The sequence below is a fragment of the Heloderma suspectum genome, chromosome 7 (genome assembly GCF_057233095.1).
Source record: "Heloderma suspectum isolate Gila_16-S chromosome 7, 16-S_ref, whole genome shotgun sequence".
NCBI classification, from domain to species: domain Eukaryota; kingdom Metazoa; phylum Chordata; class Lepidosauria; order Squamata; family Helodermatidae; genus Heloderma; species Heloderma suspectum.
Window position 1 is genome coordinate 88932684 of NC_139464.1, and position 27492 is coordinate 88960175.

Genomic DNA, 27492 nt, shown 5'->3' on the forward strand with positions numbered 1-27492 from the left:
GATGTTCAATCTTGCCATCTCATGTTTGACCACCTCCAGCTTACCTTGATTCATTGATCTGACATTCCAGGTTCCTAAACAATATTGTTCTTTACAGCATCGGATTTTCTTTTCACCACCAGACACATCCACAGCTGAGTGTCCTTTCGGGTTTGGCCCAGCCGCTTCACTCTTTCTGGCGCTACTTGGAAATACCCTCTGCTCTTCCCCAGTAGCATATTGGACACCTTCTGACCTGAGGGGCTCATCTTCCGGCGTCATCTCTTTTAGCCTTGTGATACGTTCCATGGGGTTTTCTTGGCAAGAATACTGGAGTGGGTTGCCATTTCCTTCTCCAGTGGACCACATTTTGTCAGAACTCTCTACCATGACCTGTCCGTCTTGGGTGGCCCTGCACGGCATAGCATATGGCTTCACTGAGTTACGCAAGCCCCTTCGCCACAACAAGGCAGTGATCCATGAAGGGGCCACGGCTGTAGACAGGGCTACAATTGCAGAGGAGGGCATCTTCCCTGCTCCCCTGCCTAGCTGCTGTAGAAAGCTTATCTTATAAGTTATCAGTTTGCAACTGTGACCTCAGAAGAGAAGTTGGAGAGGAATGAAAGGTGGTGGGGAGGGGAGGGGGGAGGAGAGGCCTAGATCCAGTCAATCCAAGAGTCTCTCCACCACCATTTCTGCCCACTCCCTAGTCTAACTGAAAAGCCCATCTAACAGAAAATATTTTAAACAGAGGGTGGAGAGGCTGTAAAAGTTTCCATCCTCCTCCCGCCTTGCCTGGCTCTTGATGGCAGGGATTTGGATAGACAGAGGGCAGCAAACTGCTGGGATTTTTGCTGGCACTGGGGTAGTGGCAGGAGTGTGTCCCCTGGGAAGGACAGGGGTGGAAAATGCCCCCCCATTTATTTATTTATTACACCTCTGATTTATTTATTACATTTCTATACCGCCTAATAGCTGAAGCTCTCTAGGCAGTTCTGAAAAATTAAAACCACAAAGCACAGAATAAAAACAGTAAAAAATATAAAAGCTTAAAACTACAGTATAAAAATACAACTAGAATAGAACCTAGCAGCAATGCAGAGATTTAAAATATCGTAAAAGATTTAAAACAGCAAAATTATTTAGACCTATAAAGCCCTAGATGGAGAATTTGCTCCTCAGTTTGAGCAACTTGGCTTGTATGTGAGGACTCTGCATAAGCACCTGCTTCTGTTAGTTGGTTACTGTCTTGGTGCTCGGCCCCTGGTTGTTTTGGAACACAGACCTCTTCCAGCCCACCTAGACTGACAGCCACCTCCCCCCAGTTTTCAGAACCTGATCAACTGGAACCTGATAGACACTCCCTATTATCCTCAGACCTGTGACCCAATTCTGATGTGTCTTTTTCACACAAGGGGATGCATAGTTGTACACACACAAAATGCGTGCAATATAATATAAGAATGGCTAACTGATATACATATTGTGGACCCTATGCAGTGGCTGAGAGATACACAGGGTGGCATATTATACACTGAGAGAGAACCGGCAGCACAACAGTAAGCAGTGGAAACAAAGTGATCTGTTTTTCAACCATGTGTTTTTTGTGACCTCCTTGTGACTAAACCCAGGGCTAGACTTTACCTTCCAGCAAAGACAAAGGGGTTCATCACATGGAAGTTTTATCCTGCTATTGAGATGGCTCTCTCATGGACGTTTGCGGGCTCTTTAGATGACGCTGTTACCCTCCAGGGTGTCTCCTGCCATTTTCCCCAGCCTATCCCATGTTTTCGCCAAATGCAAAAAATGTAGTATTTTTTCCAGCTCACGGAAGAGGAGTGTCATGACCTCCCCATCAAATTCTCCAATCGTGGGAGAAACCGCTCTGTAGGCATTTGTTTTCAGTTGCTGGGGGCACACATGGTCAGGATGACGAAGGCATTGAGGATGGGAGCAGAAGTGCAGGAGCAGATTGACAGGTGCGAGGGCAAGAATCTGGCTGGGGAAGGACTTTCCTTGATTCCCAGGTGTCTGCCATGTGAATGCTTGAGCACATTTCTCAGTTGGAGGGCGAAGAGGGTAAAATGCCTCCCTGCAATGAAGGGAGACACATCTGATCCCCCACCTCACCAAGCTCAGAAGCAATGTCCTCTGTTGATTCAGAGCACCCCATTAAGTTAGATGGGGCTTGCTCCCAAGTAAGTATGCCAAGGGTTGCAGACTTACAAGGTGATCTTATGTCTACTCAGAAGTAAGTCTCATTGATTTCAATGGGGTTTACTCCCACATAAGTGTGCCAAGGGTTGAAGACTTACAGCACAATGTTACATTTTATGTCTACTTAGAAGTAAGTCAGAGGTTTCCTGGGGGCTGCAAGAAAAGAGTACAGCAGAAGTTAAGCTACGGAAACAAGAACCCACCCCTACCCCACACCCTCGCTCCTTGGCACACGTGCCAGGGAGGGAGGAAGGCACTCCTTCAGTTCAAATCATGTGTCTGCCCTTCCTAGTCCTGCAAAGAAACCGAAAGCAAGAAGCTCTGGAAAGGATGTGGATTTTTGCGGTTTTTTGCTTAATGTAGAAAAACCCAAAGGCTGGAATGAACAAGTCAGCAAAGGTGGGTGGGTATCAGGAGATTTTCAATCCTGACTTGTGGCAATATTCTCTCTCCCCTTTCCTGGCCTGCTCATAAACTTCAGCCAGTGCAGATTAGCTCAAGGGCTCTCTCCTCCATCTCACACTCCCAAGCCAAACCCTCCACTCTCCCCACTCTCTGCCCTGACCGGTCATGCCAATTGCTTTTTAAAAAATGACAAAGCCGACGATGCCACTGGCTATTCTGAATCCAAGAAGCGCTGTTCCCAGTCTTGCTCATGTCCGTACCAAACTCAAATGCACAGCCACAGTTTTCTCTTGGAAGCACAAATCTGTACAGTGCTAAGGATCATCTATTTTTCAAGTTATGCAAGCACAAAAAAGACAACTAAAAGAAAGTAGGAGCTCATAAAAGAGAGTTTGACAGATTCTTAGCGGGTTTAGTTCTATAATTAAATGAGGTGCTGATAATTGGAACTGACGGGTTGAAGCCAAAACTGATTAAAAAATCTGACAGGAAACAGGTTTGTCTAAATAATGAAGTTCTAAATCTTTCAATTAGAGCTAGCAAACCGAGAAAATCGGAAACAGAGGATTGTTGCTCTAGCATATCTAAAGGTTTATTAATTTGTTTCCCCATGCATGCAGGATAAAACAAATCTTTCATAAAGTACGATACGGCTTATAGTATAAGCCTGTAGGATGGCAGTCAGGGTGGTTGTTGTCTTTTGAAGTCAGATGACTTTGTTATGCCCGCACAACCACTTTTAATTTAGTCAGCCAAGGAAGTATATTTCCACTCTCATGACTCTCTCTCTCTCTCTCTCTTTCTCTCTCTCGTTACAACAGTATAGGCTTGGATCCAAAGAGACCCTATGGTGGGTAGAAAGTACTTCTGCTCATGCAAATGGAAGTCTCCGATTTCTGCCAGACCCCTCCCAGCTGCAGCTCCATGTGCTGCATAGCAGTGTTCCAATTGGTTCCCCAACCCCTCAAAGCAGTTTTTCAACAGGAGTAAGGGGCTGAAAAGGGGCCGCGGTGGCTTAGTGGTTAAGACGCTGAACTGCAGACTGGAAGGTCGGCAGGACAGCAGTTCGAGACCCGAGTGCTGCATGACGGAGTGAGCTCCCGTCTTCAGGCCCAGCTTCTGCCAACCTAGCAGTTTGAAAGCAAGAAATTGCAAGTAGATAAATAGGTACCGCTTCGGCGGAAAAGGTAACGGCGTTCCGTGCACCTTGGTGTTCAGTCATGCTGGCCACATGACCACGGAAGCGTCTTCGGACAGCGCTGGCTCTTCAGCTTAGAAATGGAGATGAGCACCACACCCAACACGACTGGTTGGGGACACCTTTACCTTTTTATTGTAGAACAAGATGGTTCGATAAGCCTATTCAGGTGTCCCAGTATGGTGCCAACTTACCAGACACTCTACAGGGCACTGTTGAGCTACATCAGAATATAGGGGTTTGTCACAGTTACTATTCAGGTTGTCAGAAACCGTGGGCTTTCAGGAATGTTAACCATTTATCCATCCATCTTTCAACACCTGTCTGTTCAATCCAGATCAATTTTATGGTATTTTTATATGTAGAAAGTGTTCACTGACAGCCTCTTTTATACACTCAAAACATATGCAAGAAATTTTGAATCTCCCGATTTCTTTTGCCAGCTCTTTTCTGCCTTTTAGTTTGCTGGCTAAAAATGGAAATTACAATAATCTTGTTATCTAAATTGCTTCAGAGAGCAGGCTTATTGTAAATTACATTCAGTTGCCCACACATGAAAGCAGTACAGACTATTGGAATGGGGGGATAAAACACACATTGGGAGAGATAGAAGGGATGCAAAGAAAAATGAGAGATAATAAATAAAGACTATTTGGGAAGAAAACAACAAACCATCTAAACTAACAAACATATTCAATAAGCATTTGGTATTATTAGCAAGGTGTGTTTTTTTTTAATTAAAAACCTAGCATTTTTTTGCAGGCAACTGAAAATTCTGTTTAGGAGATCTGGCAGTGCAGGCCAAGCTCTTAACTGTAGATTGACCCCATGTACTAAAGCCACAGAATTGCAAGGGACCTCAAAGGTCATCTAATCAAACCCACTGCTGATGCAGGATATCCACTACTATAGCACCCCTGATAGGAGGTCATCTAGCCTCTGCTTAACAATCTCTAACGAAGGAGAGTCCACCACCTTCCAAGGCAGTCTCTTCTACTGTGGAGCAGCTCATACCACCAAGAAATTCTTCTCAATATTTAGTCTAAATCTTTTTCTTGTAAGTCCTACCCTCTGGAGCAACAGAAAACAAATTTGCTCTATGTGACAGCTCTTCAAGTATTTGAAGATGGCTATCCTATGATCTTACTGATCTCTTCTTCAGGCTAAACATACCTAACTCCTTCAACTTTTCCTCATTGGACTTGGTCTCCAAGTCCCCTCACCATCTTTGTCACCCTCCTCTGAACATTTTCTGGTTTGTCAATATCCTTCTTAAACTACGGTGCCCAGAACAAGACACTCCATGTGAATGGCTGGCCAAAGCAGAGTACCATTGTGGTACCATTACTTCTTGTGATCTGGACATGATATTACTGTTGATGCAGTCTAGACCTGCATTAGTCTTTTTAGCTGCCACATCACACTGCTGTTTCATGTTTAGATCCTTTTCATGGGTACTGTTGGCAAGCCGGGCACCTGATTCTTCCTACCTAAATGCAGAAATTTACATTTTATCTCTGCGGAAATTCATGTTGTTTGTCATCCTATCACTATCATCTTGAATCCCAGTTCCTAAAGTACTAGCTACCCCACCCAGTTTGGTGTCATTTCCAAATCTGATGACCATCCCCCCTCTACTTTTTTGTTCAAGTCATTTATAAAGGTGTTAAACAACACTGGACCCAGGACACAACACTGTGATGCTCCATTTAACACTTGCCTCCAGGCTGACAAGGAATCATTGATGAACACTCTTTGTGTACAACCATCAACAAGCTACAAATCCATCTAACAGTAGTATCTTCTAGCCCACCTTTTACTACAGTATATCCAAGACCTGCCCCTGTTGCTCCTCTAATCTCATTTCTACAGCATATGTACAAGCCTCAGCTATCAGGATTCCCCTGACAGCCAAGGATAGTGAACAGGTTACTGCCAGGTGGCTGCCTCAGGGGAGAAACTTCTGTATATTAAACTGAAGTGGGCAGCGTATCATCCTCTTCTTCTCCCTGTCCAATGGCAGCAATGAACTGCTTTTTAAAAATGGTGAATGCTGCCAGAAGTGGGGAATCCGGTCAAGGCCATGGTGCTGGAGTGTGTACCTGTAGAATTTTTTCTGATACCACCAATACCAGCTTCAGGAGGGGGAAAATTTGGAAAAACTGGCAAGAGGGAAAAGGCACTGTGGTTGAGATCTGATTCAGGCTCCCCTACAGCTATTATTTAAAAACTACGAAACATCTGTAATTATGGATTCCATGCATCAAGTCTAGTTTGGTCCCAAGATCCTGGGTTCATGGGTCAATTAATAGTCTGGAGTCAATGTGAATGTACAAACCGAGGCAGACATGTCTATGGTTATATTGTTCCTTTACATGTAGCTACATTTGTTATTCTAGATTTTTTTTTTTAAAGAAATTGGTTTAAGAGATCATTTGCAAATTCACTTGTGCACCAAAAAGCATGGAAATTATAAGTTAAGGTGCCTATCTTAACTTTCCCATTATGTACTCAGCATAGGTGTTTTCACAGCATGTTTGATTTTAGGACACAGATGTACTGCCAAGGGGTGCTTTCAGCCAACCTTAAAGATTGCAATGAAACCAACAGTAAAGGTAGTCTCTTTTGGTATCTAAAGCCCAAGTGGTCAGAGGAGACATTTGATTCAATGAGTAAAAAAACTGTAAGGATTGTTATTTAGCAAACTTTATTTTTACATTAAAATTTGTCTCAGGCACAAACTGAACTACCAACATTTCTTATGACGTGGCTTGTTCATTATGGGAAAAGTCCAGATAAACTCTTGACTACATACTAGGTAGAACACAGTAGATAACAATGGGATGGGGAAGGTCAACAAAGTTCTGAAATCCGTATCAGCCAAGAAATTCCTTTGTTTCAGTCAAGAGAAATCATTAACTATAGTACCAAGTAGAAGTTGCTAGATAATAGTGCAGACAATGCTATCTTTCATGTCTCCCAGGCATGCAAAATTGGGGTCATCTTAAATTTTGCTCTTTCCTTCCTACATTCCAGAACCAGATAGCTGCTAATCCCTCACCTGGCTTCATATTCCCCATTTCCCAAACCCACTTCCTTCATCCACTTCTCTTATGAGTAAGACAGCATATGACCTGAGCACTTCTGAGGGTGATTGTTTGCAGCCTGCAAACATCTACAGTGTTATGCTATATGCCTACACTCTCCTTCATATTCCTCTTCTTCAGTACCCTTTTCCTTATCCAATCATCATATCCCATGCAGATGTATTTTTCTGCTTGTGCCAGTAAACCAGCAAACTCTGCTTATCCACTGCACTATTCTTTGGATTATCTGATTGTATTCCAAAGCACTGATGAATTAGTTGTTTCCTGCCTCTAAATTCCCACTCTTAATATCACTATGACCAAAACCTATAGCGAAGAAAAAATCACTCTAACCGTCACAGGTTGTCTGGTTCACAGAACAGAGAGTACCAATGTACAAATGAAACACTCATGTATGCAGACAAAATAGAACATTTTGAGCTCTTTGAAGGATACTACCACTGAATGAGGCTTATACCAGTACAGCACTATGGAGGATAACAACTTAAGCTTGCAATTCACTTGTTAAGCCAATCTTTAGATTTAAAGTGGCTTAAAGTTTAACTGGTTTATTGAATACTTTGCGGGAGTATTGGACTTTTGGAGTGACATGGTGATCTGTGATCTTGGATGCACAGACAAATCATCAAATTACTTTTAGTAACAGCTTTTGTACTTAGTATATAGCAGGACATCAGAAGCACAGATTAGGGGGAAAGATAGGTTGCAGTTCTTCTCCTTATGTTTGCAGAAAGCAAGATGTAGATGGGCACTTCATAGGACTGCAGCATAACATTTCCATTCTATGCCATACTGATACCTCTCCAGGCAAGCCACTGTTGTCAGGTCATATACGGCAAACTAAAGCCTTCCTGCACCTCGCTTGAAGTATCCTGCACAAGAGATGCATAGCAGGGCAAGAAAGAGGTTTCTTGCATGATGTGTTCCTCTAGTATTCTCTCCATATGTGGAGAGAACAGGACTGTGGCCATAGTTCATTTCGATTAGAGATGCTGGGGTCTCTCCCCACCCCCACCACGAAACAAATATCCTAAAAGTTTCTTTTTAAAAAACAAAGCATGAATAATAACTATTCTTCATTATTGTCCTAATGCACAATCTAGAATACCATATATTTTCCTGTGATGGAGCCAAAATGGCCTGATCCTGTAACACTGAAAGTAATAAGAAAGACCCTCTATGCAAGTTACCTTAGAATGTAAACTTGAGGAAGTATGAATGAGTCTGCAGTAAAACATTCAGCCACTCATGCCTCCAATGTAGCACTAATGGAGGGTTACATAGTGCACAGTACTCATCATCTTCAATAAGAAGACACAATTAAGTAAATTAAGATATAAGTGGTGGTTTCTCTGTTCTTAGGTGAAATCAAATTTTATGGGCATATATAAAAGCTTTTAATAACTGTACATAATGAGCCAATTTTACTGCCAGACATGCATAAAGCCCACAAATCATATCCTCAACTGGTCAAGTTAATTACTGTGCTTTTCCTCCGTCTGCTGCTAGTTTATAAATGTTAATTCAGGTTTTTGAACTCTGGGTACATTCAGTGTTCAGACAGAGATTATCACACTGACCTTTTCCAAAAAGAACAGGATTGCTTTTTCCTGGTTCTCTTCATCTGCATTTATTTTGTGTCTTCCAATGGAAGCAATCAGCTGGGCCTCTTTTTCCAGAAGTGCACAGAGAGCTGCCTTCCGTTCAGCTCCAGTGAAAGTGCTGTTGATACGCTCAAGCTGCTCTTGCCTCCATACTATATGAACACAAAGACAGATAATTGCTTTTTCCAACTCTTGTTCCTTGATTTAGCCTTCACATGCCATCAGTATGAAATGTATCCTTTAGGTTAGCTCAGTGCTTCAGCATTGAAAGGGGATTATGCGTTTGTCATTCTGGTACTCTAAGCTTAAGGATGTACATTGGTAAAATGTGTGCTATTGTGTGTCTGTGTGTGTTTTTAACTTCTCCAATACTTGCTAGTATATCATTCTACATATGAACAGATGCAACCATCCAATTACATGTTGTACCACTAAAGTTACTGATGTCCTTCAGTGAATATATTTCGCATATAGCTATCTAAAATAAATGGAACACCTAAGTCGCAACGTTATGAATATTATATTGTTTATAATATGCTATGCAGTCACAATGCTGTAATTATTTGTATTTGTTGAGAGTTATCCTACGCAGTATCCCAATGTATGCTGTTACTACACAATGCAAAAGCTGTACTATCAGTTAAATGTACATTAAAATAAGAACACAACATTCTATTATGGGAGCACTGACAAAGAATACAAATGCTTCAAGCAAGACCATAAATTATCCAATTAGGTTTTTGTGCCAAGGTTAATAACCTCCTTAGGAACAGAGAATGTTATTTTTCTACACATGAACCTACAGCAGCAAGAGACAGGACCACTGGATGTGTATATTTTTAATAGCTCCTAAGGTAGGAACAAGAACATGATATTCTGAATTCTTCAGTCTACCTGATAAGCTAAACTATACAAGTGAAATGGGCAAATTCTTGCAAAAGAAGAATAGATTGCTTGCGCTATTGGGTAGTGCAGTTTTGCTGTAGCAGCAGCTACTAATTTGGTACTGTCACAAAACAGATGCAGAGATATCCAAATGAAAATCTGTGAGCCTCCTTGTGCTGGAAGTGATTGAGAAATCTGACCCATAAACAGTTAAAACGTATGCTTAAATGCAGTGCTGGTTGCAGGTTTTTTGAGGTTCTTTGGGCAAACACCCTCAATGGGCCACTCTCCCTCTGTCCACCTCCTCACCAGTATTATTGCCTGCTCCTTTCCTCATCGTTGCTACTTGACAGGCAGAGATCCAATGAGTATGCAGGCAGTGGCGTTTACTGTTTCTCCTGCACACCACCACTGTGAGAGATGGGTGAACCAGTAGGTTGCAATGGTGAAGAGGAGCAGGTTTGGGGAATTTTGTCAGTAGGCCCTCAGCAGGTGCCCAACCATACCAATTCTTGACATTAGCCTTGCTTAAGTGAACCCCTATTGCTTCCTAAACCTCGGATTCTCAAAACGTAATGTAAGCTTGCTTCTGATCTTATACATATACACTTGGATAAAGCCAGGGTGCACTTGTCATAAGAAGCAATGTGATTTGACCCAAGTTGTCTCAGGTCAAAAACAGTCTTTGAACAGCCATTGCCCTTCCTTAAAAAAAAAAGGGGGGGGAAGGAAGTAGTGCTGAGCAGCATTTGGATTTGCCTAGAGGTCCATTTCTATAAGAAGGCATCTCAGTGAGTCATTATACTATTCCCACTGGAGAACTCATCAGCTCTTAGTAAACATCTTTAATCTACCTGTGAGCATTTCTCCCCACTGCGTATCTAGCTGGAAAAAATGTCACAATTAAATCTTTCCAATGAATTAGGTCCCTCCTATTCGGCTCCTCTTTGCTCCTTGCCTAACACGCTGAGGAGCTTGCCCACATGTTTTCTCCATTCTGTCTTCCTTAAATCCTTCAAGGATGATTTTTTTAAAGTATATTTGTTACTACATTTGCATTAAACTACGTAATGGAAGAAGGGTCCATGTTGTAGGACATGTAAGGGCAGTGAATCCAAGAAATGGCAGGGCGTTGTTAATTAAATCATTATCTGCCTCTCAGACCACTTCTCCTTCCAGGAGCATTAATAGTGCTTTGCCAGTTCACGCTTTTCAGGATGCTGCTGCAATGCAATTATGTTGCAAATCAGAAAAATCATCACAAATCAGGCCTTTAAAAAGACAGGAGACAACAGAGAAAATACTAGATTGCAATAGTTTGGCAGCAATGTCATCTAGATTCTCCGTAATAACTGAGTTGATGATAGAATTTGGTTGATGAATTATGAATTCCAGAGCAAAGGGCTAGTATGGAAGCAAACTTAGGCTGCTTCCAAACAGACAGCTCCTAGTGCTACCTATCAAAAGACAGTCTTCTCCTCCTTGACAGATTTTAGAAGAAGGATGGAAGAAGTGGTGGGGAAACACAGGAGGGTTACAAGATTAAAATGATGACATCTGGACCCCCTGTAAAATTCCAGAATGAAGCAGAGTAATTGCATGATGAAAGCCCCCTCTGGAAGTATACTTAGGGCCTAATCCTATCCAGATAGGTGGGCGCCTCTGAACTCGGAGGTGACCGCCTATCCAATGCAGGGCAGGAGAAGCATGGAGGGGATTGTTCCCTCTGCACTTCTCCGGCCCTGCATTTTCTGCTAGACAGCTGATTTTGGCTGTCTAGCAATGGGGGGGGGCGAGCGGGGGAGGAGGCTGCTGTATGACACACTGGATGTGTCGTACAGGCATTTCTGCTGACCCTGCCCCGGAACACCCCCCAGACATGCCCCTTTTCAGCCGCTCCACACTCCTCTTGTGAATGTGGAGGGCAGGGCTGTTCCGCTCTGCCTCCGAGGCAGCGCAAAAGTGCAGGGAGGGGGGGTCAGTTCTCTGGGAACAGACCTTGGAGCGCAAGCTCCGACACTGGTTCCCGTAAAACAACATATCCTATGGCCGTCTAGCTGCTGTCTAGCAGCCACAGGATTGCTCCCTAAATGCACTATTTTTTTATTTATTATAGGATTTATAAAAAGTTCCACATTAAAAGATTTCAGAGCAGTGTACAACAAGTTAAAACATCAAATAGAAAAAAATCAATAAAAACACATCAATTAAACAGTGGCTGAAATTTACTCATCAGTAAGGAAATGCTTCTCTAAAAAGAAAAGTCTTCAACAAATGTCGAAAACAGAGTAATGTAGGTGCATGCCTGATCTCAGTTGGAAGGGTATGCTGTACGGTGGGAGCCAACACACTAAAGGCCCGACTGGTGATTTCTAAGTGGATCTCCAGTCAGAAGCACCCCCTTCAATGATCAGGGCAGGTAGGATCACAGAATCATAGCATAGTAAGGTTGGAAGGGGCCTATAAGACCATCGGGTCCAACCCCCTGCTCAGTGCAGGAATCCAAGTCAGAGCATCCCTGTCAAGTGGCTGTCCAGCCTTGTCTTGAATGCCTCCAGTGTGGGATTGCCCACTACCTCCCTAGGTAATTGGTAATTGCTCTAATAGTCGGGAAGTTTTTCCTGATGTTCAGCCGGAATCTGGCTTCCTGTAACTTGAGCCCATGATTCTGTGTCCTGCACTCTGGGATGATCGAGAAGAGATCCTGGCCTTCCTCTCTGTGACAACCTTTCAAGTACTTGAAGAGCGCTATCATATCTCCCCTCAGTCTCCTCTTCTCAAGGCTAAACATGCCCAGTTCTTTCAGTCTCTCCTCATAGGGCTTTGTTTCCAGTTCCCATGATCTTCTTCGTTGCCCTCCTCTGAACCCTCTCCAGTTTGACTGCATCCTTCTATAATAAGAGTCAGTGTGGTGTAGTGGTTAGGGAATTGGACTGGGATTCAAGAGACCTGGGTTCTAGTCCCCATTCAGCCATGACTTGCAGGAGGATCATGTAGCCTTGGGCTCCTTGGAAGAAAGGCAAGATATAAATGTAACAAAGGGAGGGAGGGAGGGAGGGAGGGAGGAGGCATGTCCTCAAGTATCTTGGTCCCAAGTTGTTCAGGGTTTTGTATACTAGCACTAGAACCTTAAACCTGGACTGGTAGCAAATGGGCAACTAGTGCAGCAAAGATGATACAACTTCAGCAAAGATGATACATGCTTTTATGGGTGGCACCTGACAACAGCTGGGCACCTGAAAATTATCACACTGCTCAGTATATTCTAAGAAGGGGCCTGGGGCAGCAAATTTTTAATTTTCCTACTGCAGCAAAAAGCCATGGGTTGGCCTGTGGACCTGGTACGTCAAATGACATTCCAGGACACTCCACCAAGAACATCTTCCCTGAATTTGAGCTTTTTGTGGGGAAGGGGTTAGTAAATATCTAGCCCTTATACTGAGATAAGGGAAAACATAAAAGCTCTCTTCTAGACAATTTTGCACAGTAAGAAGTACATCTGATCCCATTTTCCAGCTCTCTGACAAATGACTGCTAAGGTACTGGTATGGTGGACAGGTTGTTGTTGTTGTTGTTGTTCAGTCGTTCAGTCGTGTCCGACTCTTCGTGACCCCATGGACCATAGCACGCCAGGCCTTCCTGTCCTGCACTCTCAGCACTAATTAAAAGTACTGAATAAATTTAGATTAAATTTATTATATAAAATGTATTTAAGGACACCCCCCCCCATTTCACATTGATGAAAATACATGCACATCTTTCCAGTTTAGCTCCCATCACCACAAGAATTTTGGCTTACAGGTCTATTGCATTTTACTTTCAGTAAAAAGTAGCTGTGTCCATTTTCCCCATCAGCATTTAAGCCAAAGCCAGCTGTGTGTTGGGTTGTGATCTGTATGCAATGGAAGAAAAGGAGTCTGAAAAATGAGCCCCCCCGGAGCACGAAGGATGTCATACCACCATCTCTACAATGATCAGCCACACAAATACATTCCAACAATAAGGTAGGACAACTGGGGAGATCAGCTTTGCTCCATTCTCACCTTCAATATCTTGAAGCGATCAAGAAAGCAGCTGCATCCTCAAAAACACTTTCCATCAGCCTTACAGGACACATTAGATTGTCAAAAAAAAATTAGTATTCATCTCCCTCAATTTACTCTTCCAAGTTGTGACCACAGAACAGAAATGCAAATCTGCTACCATCCAGTGGGAATATTGAGTCTATTTCTTTATTTACCGTCCCTTCGGGAAGACTTCTTTAAATAGGGTCCTCGTGAGTATGTAGTCTTTGTTTACAGTTTTCCTCTGACTTTGAGTTTGAGCAGAAGGCTGTTGATTTACCATGGCCCTGTTTCAGTATCATTTACAATCAAGTAAAATTGATGCTAATGATGTTACAAAATGTATAATAGGTTTAATGTGGTTATTGCTGTGTCTCACTTGTAATATTTTCAGAAATTAATGTTTTACTCAGCTCTGTAAATGCATGAAAAGCTTTATGATTGTCTACTATAGCAATTCACTTCTCAGCTGTGGCCATGAAAAATGCTTCCAAAGCTTAGTTAAGTGAGCTCTTAATACGATTTTAATCAGAGACCAGAGCTTGCTTTTTTAGGCTGCTACAACTGCCTAGTCACTCATGGCCAAACTAGATATTACATAATATTCCCATGATTAGTGCTCCCAATGCCTTTTTCAAAAAGTATTGTGGGGGGATTTGGACCGAGGCCATGGTGCTCTAATTCCCCAATGCAAATCCCTCCCTCATAGCTGCTGTTAGCACAGACAGGAAAACATACAGGCACCCATAAGTGTTTCTGGATGTTTTCCTCTCTGAAGTTAGTAGCAGGGAAAGAGTTGCCCTGGGGAATCAGCATGGGAACAAAGGGTTAGCCCCCTTCCTCCTGTTCCATGGCTGCAATCCAAATGACACTTCTCCCCACTCCCCTCATGGTTGTTTTTTGAAAAGGAGATGGAGAGGTCCAGTCATGGAACTCCCATGTAATGTGTAGTTTGGCCCTTGGTCCCTGCTATCACCATCAGCTTTAATGATCTTCCCTAAGAAACAGGTCCATTCTCACCACTGCACAGTGTGTGGTGGCCCTATGTTGATGCCCATTTGCTCCCAGTGTGTGCCAAACTGGTCCTGAATATCATCTGCCAGGAGCTGAATTCAGTTTCTGGCACCACAACAAATACCACCACCAGAACAAATAGTTGAGGAATGCTTAAAAGCTGGATTCAATGTGTGGTGGTAGATGCTAGTAACTAGCTTTGAGAACTAGCTAGTAACATATACTGGGAATGGCTGGGACTCATTCATGTAGGCCGTTAGCTATTCACATAGGCTGTTGCTGTTTTTCTTCTACCAGCATTCAGTAAGAGATGTATGAATAGGCCGTTAGTTAGGCAGATTACTCTTTGGATGTTGATTTATTACATATATAGGGCAGTATCCAATGCTGATCTTGTACTATTGAGAATGATCACTAGTGCAAGACAAAGTTAGCGCTTGATGGCGCAACCAGAAACTCGCCCAAACTAGTCCGCAGAATGGAGCTCCATTGACTTGTCTCATTCCGAAAGCGCTAGTTTGAACTACTGTCTGGAGTTGCGCTATGAAGTGTCAGTTTCCTGTTGCACTAGCGGTCATTCATGCTGGCACAATGTGCTTGGTGCTGGTGGACTGCCAACGCTGGATACTGCCCATAGCAATTAAACTGCGCAAAGCTCCTCACTAATCATTTTCTCACTCATCTTCACAGAACCCTGTAAAACGGGTTATCATTGCCATTTAACAGATGAGGAACTGAGGCTGAGTAATGGCAATTCTTCAAGGCCACCTAAGTGAATCCATGGAAGAGCTGGAATCTGAAGACCAGTCCTGGTTGAACACAGTATCCTCTGGACCTCATTGCACAAATTTTCAAGTTCATAATCTCTACGTATTTCTGAAAAGCTTAGAAAATATACAAAATCAAAAACTCTGCTTATAAAAATCTTCTTTCAAAACATATTTATTTTAATGAGTAAAAACCATTATGCATATCTCAACCAAGTGACTATATATTTTTTCGCTTTTAGTTCAGCTTTATTCTTCTTGTTTGGTATACTGATGAGAATGGCTGCATGCTTTAAAGACAGCAGTCTACACAGTTTTTGAGGATCCACAAGGGGGCAGCAGTTGCAAAGAAATGCAACCATCCCCTGGGACCCCTGCTTACGGGAAATGAATTTTTAGAACAGATTTATTGGAGCTGGTTTCATTTAGAGCTCCATTTGCACACCAGTAGCTTTGTATTTAACTAGTTTGTGAGCTGGTGTAACGCAGTAGCTGAGCGAGCTATGAATCCCCTATTCAAATCTTGCCTCTGTCATGAACTTAGACAAACTACTCTTTTTATCCTCAGCCTCTCACCTGCTCCATGGGCATAATAATCAGGCCTCTACAAATTCTAGATAGCCAGTAGCCAGTCAAGATTTGTGCCCAAACCTTGTTGGGTCTCAACTGTGCTGCATGTGACTGCAGGTGTCTGGCCCCCCGCCTGCTGCCTGGTTCTGGTCCAGGTCTGAGCATGGAGAAGCTCAGTGTGAGGTCAGCAAGATCCCCCACCCTTTCCTCAAATTTTGCACTATTTCGGAAATGATCAGGAAGCAGCAAGGTGTCTCGTTTTCCCCCAAGCTTTTTTGAAGCTCAGTGTGAAGTTGGTAAGGTCCCCTTCCCACCCCCAAGATAGGATAAGCATGGGGGACATGACTAGATTTTAAAATGTTACCATCTTGGTACTGGCAAGCACAACACTGACCTACCTTACAGGGGTGTAGTGATGATTACAACAAAATAATATACATGAAGCGCTATAAACACTCTAAAGTGATATTATACATAGATTGTTATTGTTGATTGTATTATTATTAAAGATAATGTAATCGTACTAGAAGCCTGCAATTGAAGACTGGCTCGTTAGTTTAAATCAGCATGTGAAATTCTGCCCATCCTCCTAGGACACAGCTGCTCCTTTCTCTAGGCCAGCTTTAAGCTACAACATGACGGTAATTTTTGTATTTTTGACCCCACCCCTTTTGTTTTTGGTCCTGCCCCCTTGCCTTCGGCCCTGTCTACCACTGGAATATGATCCCTGAGAGCTTTTCTGAAAGTGAATTCGTCCCTCATGCTAAAAGAGGTTCCCCACCCCTCCTCTAGGCCCTATAGACAGCTTTGCCCCAGTCCAATATGCTAGTCTTATGCTGAGAACACTAAAATATATGACCCTCCAGCTGCAGTCAGAAGTTCTATAATTCAGAATTCCACCACCTGTGTCTACCACCCCTTTCTGCATAATCCATAGAACATATCTGAGAGCCGCCTTGAGTGCCATTTTTTGGTAGAAAGGTGGGGCACAAAATAAATAAATAAATAAATAAATAAATAAATAAATAAATAAAATGAGAGTTGGCAGTAGAAACAGAAGTGAAACACTACAATCTGGAAGCACTCACAAAAAATAAAATAAAATAAAATCCTGGACTGCAGCCAATGGCAGTCATTCTAACTACTCCTTCTTGAATTCTGTTCATTAACTAGCATTCTGCCTGTTAAAATAGAAAGTGCATTGGCAACATTGGCACTTGCTACATATACAGAGCATTAAGGCCATGCTAGACTTGGATATAACCCATGGCCACAGTTCTGAAAAGCCATAGGAGCTTGCAAGTTTTACTGAACTGTATGAGATATCCCAGTTTGACAGTGATTTCATGACAGTACGCATGGTTTGGCATAACATTTCCTGAAAACAATCCAATAATGTGAGGGCCCTATATATACTTATTCTTGACCAAGAAATTTTCAGAATTTTCATTTAAACACATCTCTCAAAGAAACTTACATTCTAAAGCATGATAGAGTAATTCAAAATCGTCTTTTGTTCTAGGATGCAGCCGTCGATTATATTCCCTCAGCAGTTTTTCTGCTTTCTCTCTCTGTTTTCTGAGCTCTTCTTGCTCTTCCCACTCCAGTCTTAACTTTAGTTCTTCTTTTAGTTTCTTTACTATATTCCTAGCTAGCCATCGTCGGTAATAGGTCTGGATTACAATTACCTGTAAATAGGAGTGGGCAGGAGGAGAAAAAGAGAGAGAAATATTCAATACATGTCACAAAGAAGTACAATATTCTACAGTATCTCTTTTATGATGCTTCAAGAGCAAATCTGCTAGGCTTTATCAGCAAATAGTTTACCTGTCAGGATAGCACATTTTTAAGTGATGCAAATGGTTAAGATAAGCTGAACTTTTATTATAAAGGGAGTTAACCATCAGTGATACCTGCATGGATGTTTTGAACAGTGGTTGTGGGTAGTCACTAAGGGCACAATCCTACAGACTGCACCCTTGTTGCTAGGAAGTCCCCAAACTCAGGGGCCACTGAGGTTCCTATACCTTGATGGACTGAAGCCAGCAAGGTGGGAGGAGCGGCAGAGGCGATCTTAGCCTCCCTGCCCTCCAATCTCCTGTATTTTCACTGGACGAGCTTTTTAGCCCATCTAGCAAAGGCACTTGGCAGGGGGAGGGAAGGAGGCTGGAAGAGACTCAGGATAACTCGTATCCTGACCTCTGCAGGCTCCTCCCCTCCCCTCCAACTGGAATGTCCCCTTTCCACATCCTCTGAGGTCGCTTTTCCAACCTTGGAGAAGCAGCCAGCACTGTTCTTTCCATGCCAGTTGCGAGGGGAAGGAGTCTGGGGTTGGATCTCTGATACCCCCTTCAGACGTTGGAGCACTGTTTCTGACCTCAGCGGTGTTTCACATCCCATTCTATGGTCCTTGGAACGCTTTCCCAGGGACCATTGGATTGCTGTCTAAAGCTCTGAAATGGGAGTGCAGAAAACCCTAGTTCAGATGTGCCTTTACAGTCCGATCTTAAACATGGTTACCCACAAATACGTCCTAGTATGTTCAGTGGAGCTTCTTGTCAGGTAAATGTGCATAAAATTGCAGCCTTAAATGAGCTGAATAGTTTGTAGGTCAGCAATTCTTAACCTTGGTTGCATTATTCTGATTTGCTTGTACCAAATATTAATATGGAAGCATGTCAAGTAAGGGAGGCTACTGTATTTAAACGGGACTGCTTCTGCAGCTGTACTGTGTAATCTTAACCAAAAGAATGAATGTGCAGGCTGAGAGAAAATGGGAAACCTTGCTATGAAGTACATAGGCATTTGTGTATGCTCCTTGTCCAAGAGACTGGTGGCTGCAGTGTAAGAAGAAATCCTGAATATTAGCATCTTGACTGACAAATATCTTGGTGACACAGAGCTTTTGAAAATCTTACATGTTCAAAACATCAGTGCAGAAGAATGTGAGCTTGCCTTAAATAACCTTCTTTTTATAACTGTGTATCCCTCCCTCTTGACATATAAATCAAGAAATTTGCAGCTTGTCTATCCAATCCAAAGCTAGCAAACAATAGTCTCAAATACTATTTATGATATAACACTTTAAAAATGCCTTCTCCGGAATATTGTGATTCCCATTTAAATGTAAACATCACACATCACATTTCTGATGCACAGTGCAATACTATACATGCCTACTCAGATGTAAGGCCCATTTAGTTCAATGAAACTTACTCCCAGGTAAGTGTAAATAGGATTGCAGCCTCAAATGATCTTTTAGTTTGCTTGTATAATGATAATAATTTGATGGACTGAATACTTACTGCCTTAAGTCGTCGTGCATGGTATTCTTCAGCTGTCACGTACCTTTTTGGTTCTATAAGTTTATCGGTAACATTTGTCACATAGACACCAATTTTAGTCATCTGGGTGGAAGTCGTATTTCTTGTCTGTTGCAGCCTTTTCCTCTCAACAACTGTCTAGAAATAAAATTAATTTATTTTAATCATCACGTTATAAAAACAAGCTGTGCTAGAAACATTGGGCTCTTTCTCTGTACAAATTAAAAGGAACAAAATGCTAATTTATGAAAGGATTAAGGAATAATAACTCATATAATTAACTATTTCTAATATGCTGGAAGACACCTAGCTTCCAAATCAGCTTCTTTTCTCATATTCACGTTACAGCACATTCCTATGCATGCCTACTTAGAAGTAAGTCTCATTGAGTTCAACAGGGTTTAGTCCGAACTAAGTGTATACAGGATTGCAGCCTTATGCAGCAATCCTATACTCACATATCTGGGAGTAACCCCCATTGAACACAATGCTACTTACTTCTAAGTAGTCATGTACAAGATTGTACTGTTAGTGTCTTAATTTATTATCTTGCAAACCTACCTGTGTTGACCTACAGAACTCTTCATATTCTTTGTCTGGACGTTTTTTTGGATCTGTCTGTGATCCTGCATTATGATATTCCGTGCCTGTATGCTTATGTCTAAATCCACCCAAAAACGGTTTCTCGAAATTTGGCCTTTTAATTTCTACATCTATATCCTGAAAGGTTTCTGAATCTGTTCAGATAAAAACAGTGTTGTTAAATTACATACAGAGTAGTACAGGGTAATATTTGACTAGAATGAGCTAGAATGTATATTTGAACATTGCTGTTTACCTGTTTGCACTCTAACAGTTATAATGTCAGCCATGTAGAATTCATGTAGGAGTTTTGCTGCTTTGATTGGAAAGGTTTCTTCATCAAGGGAGAACATATCAACTTGTGTGGTCCCATTAGGCTGAGCACCAAGATTCCATAGGGTTTCGTTATTTCCAATTATTCTACCTAAAAGTAAATATTAAGATGATTAGGTTGCACATCAAACAAAAAGCTAAAAATTTTGTTTCTTTCGTAAAAACAAAATTAAGGATGGTTTTGGAGATGCGACCAAGCCTTGGGAAAGCCTATGGTAATGCCATCCCAACTGCTATCCCAAGTTAACCATTCGACCCATAAACATTACAAAGGTGTTACCATATATTTTCTTCCCTTTACTGTACAGACAACTTAGACAACTTCTGGCCCTCCAATGGTTGTGTCCTATAACCCCCATCAGTCCTAACCAGCATGGTCAATGGTGAGGAACTATGGGAGTTTCAAGCCAAAATATTTTTGAGCCACAAGTTGCTCAGCCCTGCTGTACAGTATTTCTTTTCCTTTTGCATGTGTTTGTCCTTGACGTTGATATTTTTGTATAATATTTTTATGTTATAATAAGAATAACTTAAAAATCAGGTAATAAAGAACAATATCTTCATCGGAGAGAACTGTTCAGTTAAATGGACACAGGGCCTTATCTCCTTCTAGCACTGATTTGTAAAGAAGGATACACAGTTCATCTATAGGTAGAGCCCTAGAGGAAGATATAATGTTGTGTGTGTATTTAAGTGCTGAGCAGTTTGCCCTGAAGAAGATATTGGGAGCACATTGGGAATTATTCATTAAATTATTATTGTATCTAAAAATAAAATTAAAAGGTATATTTTTTCCCCTATATTCATCTTGTAGAAGACAGACCAGGGGTTCTGAAACACTGATACCTTCCTAAAGTGAGGTATTAGGCCAGGCGCTGAGTGGCAAGGCTATGGCACAGCACCTGACAGCTAAAATCAATACAGCAGCATGCGGCTGCACTTGCCTCCTCACCGTGCTTTCTGTAATCACCTTTGCAGTTTGGACTGTGCTCAGTGTTTGAACCTCCCTAGGTTTACCAAAAGATGGTTTCTTCTTTATAGGTTTGAACTTCTGTTGTTGTTGTTGACAAAAACAAAAACACAATTGGTCCTATTGAGCAACACTTATAACACAATCCTAGGCATGTTTACACAGACATATGTGCCACTGAGTGCAATGGGACTTACTCCCTAGTAAGTGTGCACAGGACTGTAGCCTCATTCTTCTTCTGGGTCTAGTTCATGATTATATTTATAGATCTGGAGAAACACAAGAAGGTTCTTGATACCACAACATACATACCTAGTGACATAAATTGTATAACATTCAGTGGTATTTTTAAACGTGTTGCAAAGTATTTCTTGATTTGCTCCACAGTTCGGTTAATGTTAAAAGTCATAACGAAAATCTGGATATCAGGATGTAGCATGAATTTAACTGAAAAACAAACAAATTTATCCATTATCGTATTTCTTCAGCAATTGATTCTAATAATGTACTCTTTAGTCAGATGAAGTAAGTCATGTTCTTGCTGTGTGCATCTTTCTTTCTCTTCTGCTCTGGGAAGTGGTTATTATTAGTTTTTAAATGTAACAAATTAAGAAACACATCTTTGAAATATAATCTTTTAAATATCATAAATAATACCCTATAATTACACTATAATAAAGACAACATTCTAAATAAAGAACAATACACAGAAAAGGGATTGATGCTGTATAATCCTTTAGGTGGTATTGTTTTCAGAAGCAATTACTGTATGCACATGCCAGCATGCCAAAAATAGTTTCCCTAGAAATGCACAAATCTCAAAATTCCTTTGCATAAAGAGACCCCTGCACAACAATGAAGTCAGTGGGGAAGTCTTTGCTCATGCTTACAGTCTTCTATAATTTACTTGAGTGCATAAACATGCGAAGGAATTTTGTCTCCCATATTAGCATCTGACAGTGTAATCCTAAACATGTTTCCTCAAAAGTAAACCTGTAGGGCTTACTTCCTAGCAAGTATACCTAGGATTGCAACCTAAGTGTGTTGAGGTCATCTCATGAGGCCTTGTTGGGGATTCCTAACCTGTGGAGATTGGCAGCTTCCAGCAACTGAGCCTTTTTAGTTATGGCACTGAAACCATAGCATTCTCTCTCTATCTTGGGAGGCTTAGCAGCTTCCATCACTGTATCCCTTTAGGTTATTTGGAAAGACATGGTCTATTTGGCTTTTAGCATTCATCTTTTGAAATATATAATTTTCTTGCCAGCTTCCTGTAAATTTGTTGTTGCTTTGTTATGTAGATTTGTTGAGTTCATGTTTTTAAATATTTTTCTTTTGCTCTATGTTTTTATATTTTGTGATTTACTTATTTTTACTGTCCTTATTGTATACCATGTTGTGTACCATTTAAGGAAAATGTTATATAGATTTTATAAGTAACTAAGGAGCCACTGGCTTGGGGTGACTGTGTTCACACAGCAACATGCTATTCCATGGCCCAAAAGCTGCCTCTAGAAATGCACAAAAATCATGCTGAACTGCTGTGCAACATCATAAGCATCATCCACCCGCACATCATCCTTGCCTTCTTGTGAAATCGTGGCTACCCAAAGAAAAATTAGGTTTACCTTTTAGTCACTTTTTGTACCAAGCCATGAACAAAGACTGAAGGGGAGATTTCAATTTCAATCCTCTACCCACCTGCCAGGGGCCACCCCCATTGCTGTGCACTGCTTAATTGTGGTGGTGGCAACAGCAGAAGCAGCAAAAACATCAGTGGCCTAAAAAGGTCAAATTTAGCTTTAAAACAAGACCTTAAAGCAAAATTTGCTGTGGCACTGGCTGCATTTGAGGCCCACAAGCCACGTAGGAGGTCAACTTGGTATTGTTGAACTGTATATTTTGTATTGGTAATTGCATTTGAGAGCTAGGGTGGTACAGTGGGCAGAGTGTCAGACTAGGACCAGGAAGACCTAACCTATCTCATATGGTTGTGGTGGGGATAAAATGATGGTGGAGGAGGGCCATGTACAGCACACTGAGTTCCTGGGAGAAAGAGTATAAAAATGTTATAAATAAACTCTCTATTGCTCTCTAATATGACAGAGTACAGCAGGTCATCTTTTTAGAACAGTTTTGTTGGGCTGGTGAGACATTTGCCAGACATCATGAGAAAGCAGGGGACTAGCTGTTATTGTTGTAATTTAGTACTTAGTAGTAAAGACAGCAGTAATCGTTTATGGTATCTGACAAACTGTATACCTGTTACAGTAGCATCTCTTGTACTTTCTGGAAATTGTGCTCTTTGAGATGCCAAAGGTTCCATTAACATGGTATCTGCAGCACACATATCTGTTGCAAAATAAATATGCTTTTCAGAAACAATTTCAACAGCATCTCTAGATGTTTTGATTCCTGGAACACCTGTATCCACACTAGTTGGTTTAACCTCAGCACCCAGATCTTGAACATCTGAAATCTCTTTCTGAACCTCCGGGACTTTATCCTGGGATTCTGCATGGGGTTCCTCTTGTTTTTCTACTGTGTCTACCCCCTGCATCAGTCCCTCAGCATCAGCCAGCTGCTGAACCAGTTCCTTATCAGCAGCTGGTGCCTTGGCCGGCTCCTTATCAGCAGCTGGTGCCTCGGCCGGCTCCTTATCAGTGGTCAGTTCCTCACCAGCATCCAGCTCCTGCACCAGTTCTTCAGCAGTGGCAAAGTCCTGTGCTGATTCCTCAGTAGCATCTGGCCCCTCCACTAGTTCCTCAGCAGCCATCGGTTCCTTGGCAGCATCTTGGTCCTGTGTGGCCAGTTCCTCAGCAGTGTCTGGCTCCTGTTCTGGTTCCTCAGCAGCGGACAGCCCCTGTGCCAGTTCTTCAGAAGTAGCCAATTCATGTGTTGCTAATTCTGTGTGTTGCTCCTGCTCTGTTGGCAGAGTTATTTCATGGAATTGTGCTGTGTCTGCCTGTTCTTCTGAAGTACCTGCAGAGTCTATAATTTCTTCTGCTTGTTTGGTTACAGATCTGTCCTCTATAACTTGCTTTTCATCATCTGCTTCAGCCAGGTCACTTGCCTCCTCTTCTAGATCAGCCATTTCCCTGAAAGCAGTAGTACACATTGTTAACTATCATGTAAGACCAATTTTTTTTTACACGAAAATGTGATTTTGAATTTAGACTAGCGCTCAGTCTCAAATAGCCTTTGTACTATTAAAATACGAGACCATTGGCAGGAAAAAGCTCTTCAGGCTAAGCACCCCAGAATACTGGAATTCCAAAAGAGTTGCTTTGCCCACTACATTTAAGTTTCAGCATATTTCAACATGTGAAGGAAACATTTTGCTGAAAAATAAGTTGCAACTTGGAGCTATTTTAAGAGCTTATCACACTGATGTTAAAAGAACTGCAAGCTTTTCTTCTTCATCTGTTTCTTAGTTTTAGTTACAAGTTATCCCTTCTAATTTCTATCTTGCTGGGCTTAAAAGTAAGAATGTGCATTTAAAAGTTAGCCCTTATTAAATCTTATTTTGAACCAGGGCTCAACCCCATGAGCAGTTCTCAATGTTATGAAAGTCAGTTCTGGTATGAAAGAGTATCTCTGATCATATGAATAATGCATTTGTTATACCAATGATGACTGAGCTCAGCTTGCCCCCCCCCCCTTTATCTGTGATTGTAAGTAAGTTTTCAGATCAGAGGGTATGACTCCAGGACAGCCTGAAGTCTCCATAGACTTATAAAAACCAGGACTGACACAAATTTACCAGATTCCAATTTAACTTGGTATTTTCATTTTTTGCATGGTTGGGGGGGGGGGCACAAAGGGTAAAAGCACAGTGTGCTTGCATGGAATTTAAGAGAGCACAAGGCTTCTGCCTGCAAATGAACTCTGAAATTGGGCTGTGGGAGGATGACTTTCGCTGCAATTTGAGGTGTGTTTGGGGGGGAGGGGGGCTGAAAATTCTAACCAGGTAACAACAGAAAATGGCTAAGTTTTGGAGGGCAGTGGTGGTAGAAATCATTTCCACTACAGTCTCTTTAAGCACTATTTAACAATCTTGAGAACTGAGGCTCAGACTTGAGGCTCATTGTTCTTCCGGGGGTGGGTTGGGGGGAAAGAAGAGTAATGTATTTGGGGAGGGGGGCTGCAAAGTTGACCAGAGATGTACTGGGGAGGACTGATTATCCCTTTGCTTGTGGGCAGTTCTGCAAGCAAAAGCAGTGGGGTGAGGTTTTATTGCAAAAATATCTTGCATGGAAAATGTTCTCCACCACTCAGCACCACTGCTGCATTCAGTTTAACAAAACCCCTCCCAACTGAATTTCCCTTTTTAAAAAAAGTAGGAAGAATGAGTAACATTAGATTACACCCCAGGGCTATCATATACTACGCACTTTTGGACCCCTCCTTCCCACATTATAACAGGAGACTACAGAGCTGAGTTGTTGCAAACCATTATCTGAATCTCAGCCACCTCTAATCTCAGCCATATAAAAGTGGACAATGTAACAATATAACTGTTGGATTGGCCTGGATGAGGTGTGCTTCCTGGGAAGAGCCAAGAGGTAGTTGATGGCAAAACCCACTGCTTCTGGCCTGAGGAAAGAGAGGCCACAGCCTGAGAGTGCTCTGTAGAGGGGCCTTTGTTTAAATAAAATTTGGAGGTTTTGTTTATAATGCAGAGTCTGTTTTGTTCTGTAGGATGCACTCCAGCAGGTTTGAAACAGAAGATATTGCAGGACTGTCACAAGCTGCTCCTTCACAGCTACAGCTCCCCTAACCTGCAATATGATGTGATGGAATGTGTTTGTTTTATAACTGACAGGGCAAACCCCAACATTTTCCACACTAAAAAAAGAGTATAAAAAGAGTATGATTAAAGACTCCTTATTCTGACTGATCTTGCTTCTTATCTCTGCTATGGTGTCTGTGCACTGTAGGCAGCCATTTTGTCACAACTGGCATATCAGAGTGATTGACAGGCCACATTACCTGCAAATTCATAACAGTTTATCATCATTTTCCAAGGATACTCCTTGGAAAAGGATGACAGTTAGGAGAAGAACTAGACGCCACTCTGCACCAGTGGAAGCAGTGGAGCTGTGGAACCAATTCCAGGTACCTGAGGATGAGACTGGGGGACAGCCTGCAGAGGAAGAGTTACAGGGGAATCTGCATGAGAGTGAGCAAGAGGCTGAAGGTCAGTCAAGCAGAGGCAATGAAACCCAGGCCTACAACAACAAGAAGAGAAGAATAGTAGTAGTGGGAGACTCCTTGCTGTGTGGGATCGAAACCCAAGTATGTCGCAAAGACCCGTGGACTCGCCCGGTATGTTGTCTCCCGGGAGGACAGATTAGAGATGTGACTGAAAGGTTGCCTGCACTCATAAAGCCCACTGATAGGTATCCCTTTCCACTCATCCATGTGGGAACAAATGATACCACCAAGCGGAGCTACAAAGAAATCACGACAGACTTTGAAGTTTTGGGAAGGAAACTCAAGAACTTTGGGGCCCAGATAGTTTTCTCATCCATCCTTCCAGTAGTTAGAAGAGGGATAGAAAGGGAAAGAAAAATACTCCGGGTGAATGACTGGCTACGAAGGTGGTGCTGGTGTGAGAGATTTGGATTCTGGGACCACGGGCTATGATGGGCTGTTGACAAGGGATGGGTTGCACCTCACAAAGGCTGTGAAGAATGTGTTTGGCTACAGCACAAAGAACTTTATCAGGAGGGCTTTAAACTGAATCCGACAGGGAAGGGAGATGAAAAGTTGGGGGTAACAATGGACGAAGGCTCATGCACCGCAACGGAGAGAACAGCTCTAATAGCACCCAGTAATAGTCTTCACAAACATGTAGGAAGAAAGCCAGACTATGAAGCACATGGCCTTCGATGTCTATATACTAATGCCCAGAGTATGGGAAACAAACAGAACGAACTTGAACTCCTAATACAAGAGGGAAATTATGACCTGATAGGTATAACTGAGACTTGGTGGGATGACTCCCATGACTGGAATACAGCAATTGAAGGATATAACTTGTTCAAAAAGAACAGGAGGAACAGAAAGGGAGGTGGGGTTGCACTATATGTGAAAAATACATATCTCTGCACAGAAATACAGGAGGATGAACTTGGTAGCCCCATCGAGAGCGTCTGGATCAAAATAAATGGAGCAAAGAATAAAAGGAATATGGTGGTCGGAGTCTACTACTGGCCATCCAATCAAGGAGAAGACGAGGATGGAACTTTTGAAAAGCAAATAGCCAGTGTTTCAAGGAAGCATGATGTATAGTAATGGGGGACTTCAATTTCCCCAGTATTTGTTGGGAGACAAATTCTACAAAACATGGCCCCTCCAGGAAATTCCTGACTTGTGTGGCAGATAACTTCCTCCTACAGAAAGTAGAGGAAGGAACTAGAGGATTGGCTATCCTTGACTTAATCCTAACCAACAGAGATGACTTAGCGG

General features: G+C 42.1%; 1 protein-coding gene across 1 annotated transcript in view; it reads right to left on the reverse strand.

Annotated features, from left to right (window-relative positions):
* The window catches only part of IQUB (IQ motif and ubiquitin domain containing), a 39901-nt gene extending 15765 nt beyond the window's left edge, over nucleotides 1-24136 (reverse strand). Inside the window, exons 1-7 of the mRNA XM_084811828.1 lie at nucleotides 23281-24136; nucleotides 21331-21465; nucleotides 19972-20139; nucleotides 19695-19870; nucleotides 19116-19271; nucleotides 17288-17498; nucleotides 8487-8662 (exon numbers count right to left, since the gene is read on the reverse strand). Of these exons, the coding sequence (XP_084667954.1) occupies nucleotides 8487-8662; nucleotides 17288-17498; nucleotides 19116-19271; nucleotides 19695-19870; nucleotides 19972-20139; nucleotides 21331-21465; nucleotides 23281-24136 (1878 nt within the window). The remainder of the gene's footprint in view (nucleotides 1-8486; nucleotides 8663-17287; nucleotides 17499-19115; nucleotides 19272-19694; nucleotides 19871-19971; nucleotides 20140-21330; nucleotides 21466-23280) is intronic.
* Nucleotides 24137-27492: the final 3356 nt, after the last annotated feature.